The sequence below is a fragment of the Bison bison genome, unplaced genomic scaffold, assembly GCF_000754665.1.
Source record: "Bison bison bison isolate TAMUID 2011002044 unplaced genomic scaffold, Bison_UMD1.0 scf7180017850846, whole genome shotgun sequence".
In the NCBI taxonomy this organism is placed as follows: domain Eukaryota; kingdom Metazoa; phylum Chordata; class Mammalia; order Artiodactyla; family Bovidae; genus Bison; species Bison bison.
In genome coordinates, this window is record NW_011481419.1 from 10,508 (window position 1) to 11,132 (window position 625).

At 51.2% G+C, this 625-nt stretch overlaps 1 protein-coding gene across 1 annotated transcript in view; it reads right to left on the minus strand.

Moving 5' to 3' along the window:
• Positions 1 to 13: 13 nt before the first annotated feature.
• The window catches only part of LOC104995495 (BRCA1-associated RING domain protein 1-like), a 2,931-nt gene continuing 2,319 nt past the window's right edge, over positions 14 to 625 (minus strand). Inside the window, exon 2 of the mRNA XM_010849375.1 lies at positions 14 to 447. Within this exon, the coding sequence (XP_010847677.1) occupies positions 261 to 447 (187 nt within the window). The 3' untranslated portion in view covers positions 14 to 260. The remainder of the gene's footprint in view (positions 448 to 625) is intronic.

Below are 625 nucleotides of genomic sequence, written 5' to 3' on the forward strand. Positions count from 1 at the left end.
GGGGCTGGCAGGTTTATCTCCAGACAAGTCCCTCTGCGCACTCCTCCAGGTATCTAATTGTAAGCTGCATATGCATCTACCTGCCTTCCCGAGTGATAGTCCGTCTCACTGCCCCTGCCTGCCAAACAAAAGCTAGGCCTGGCCAGCTCAGAATTCCCCAGCCATCCCATGCAACATTCAAGTATGTATCTGTTTGACAGACTAATGTTACGCCAACTTTCCCAGTAAGTGTAAAACGAGGTGGGGGGAGCCTGGCCCATCTAGATGCCTGAACCAGACCATTTCGTGATCTCTGTCATACCTGTTAAGAACTTTTCCATAAGTTCGCTGTGGGTCATTTTCATGATGGTTCTACCTGAGTACGTCGCCAGGGTGGGGTCAGCACCATAGGAGAGGAGCAAGCGGACAATTTCCAAGTGATCGTTCTCGACGGCATCGTGGAGAGGCCTAAGAGAGGCGCGGGGGATTGATTATACCTGTGGACATGATGTTCACCTCTAACGACACAAAGGCAAAATGGACTGTGTGTGGTCAAGCTGCTGTTTCACCAAGGAGGGGAGTGTACAGTCATTGCCATTCCACACGGGGAAAGTGAGGCACTGTGACTGGCCCACTGTCAAATGAT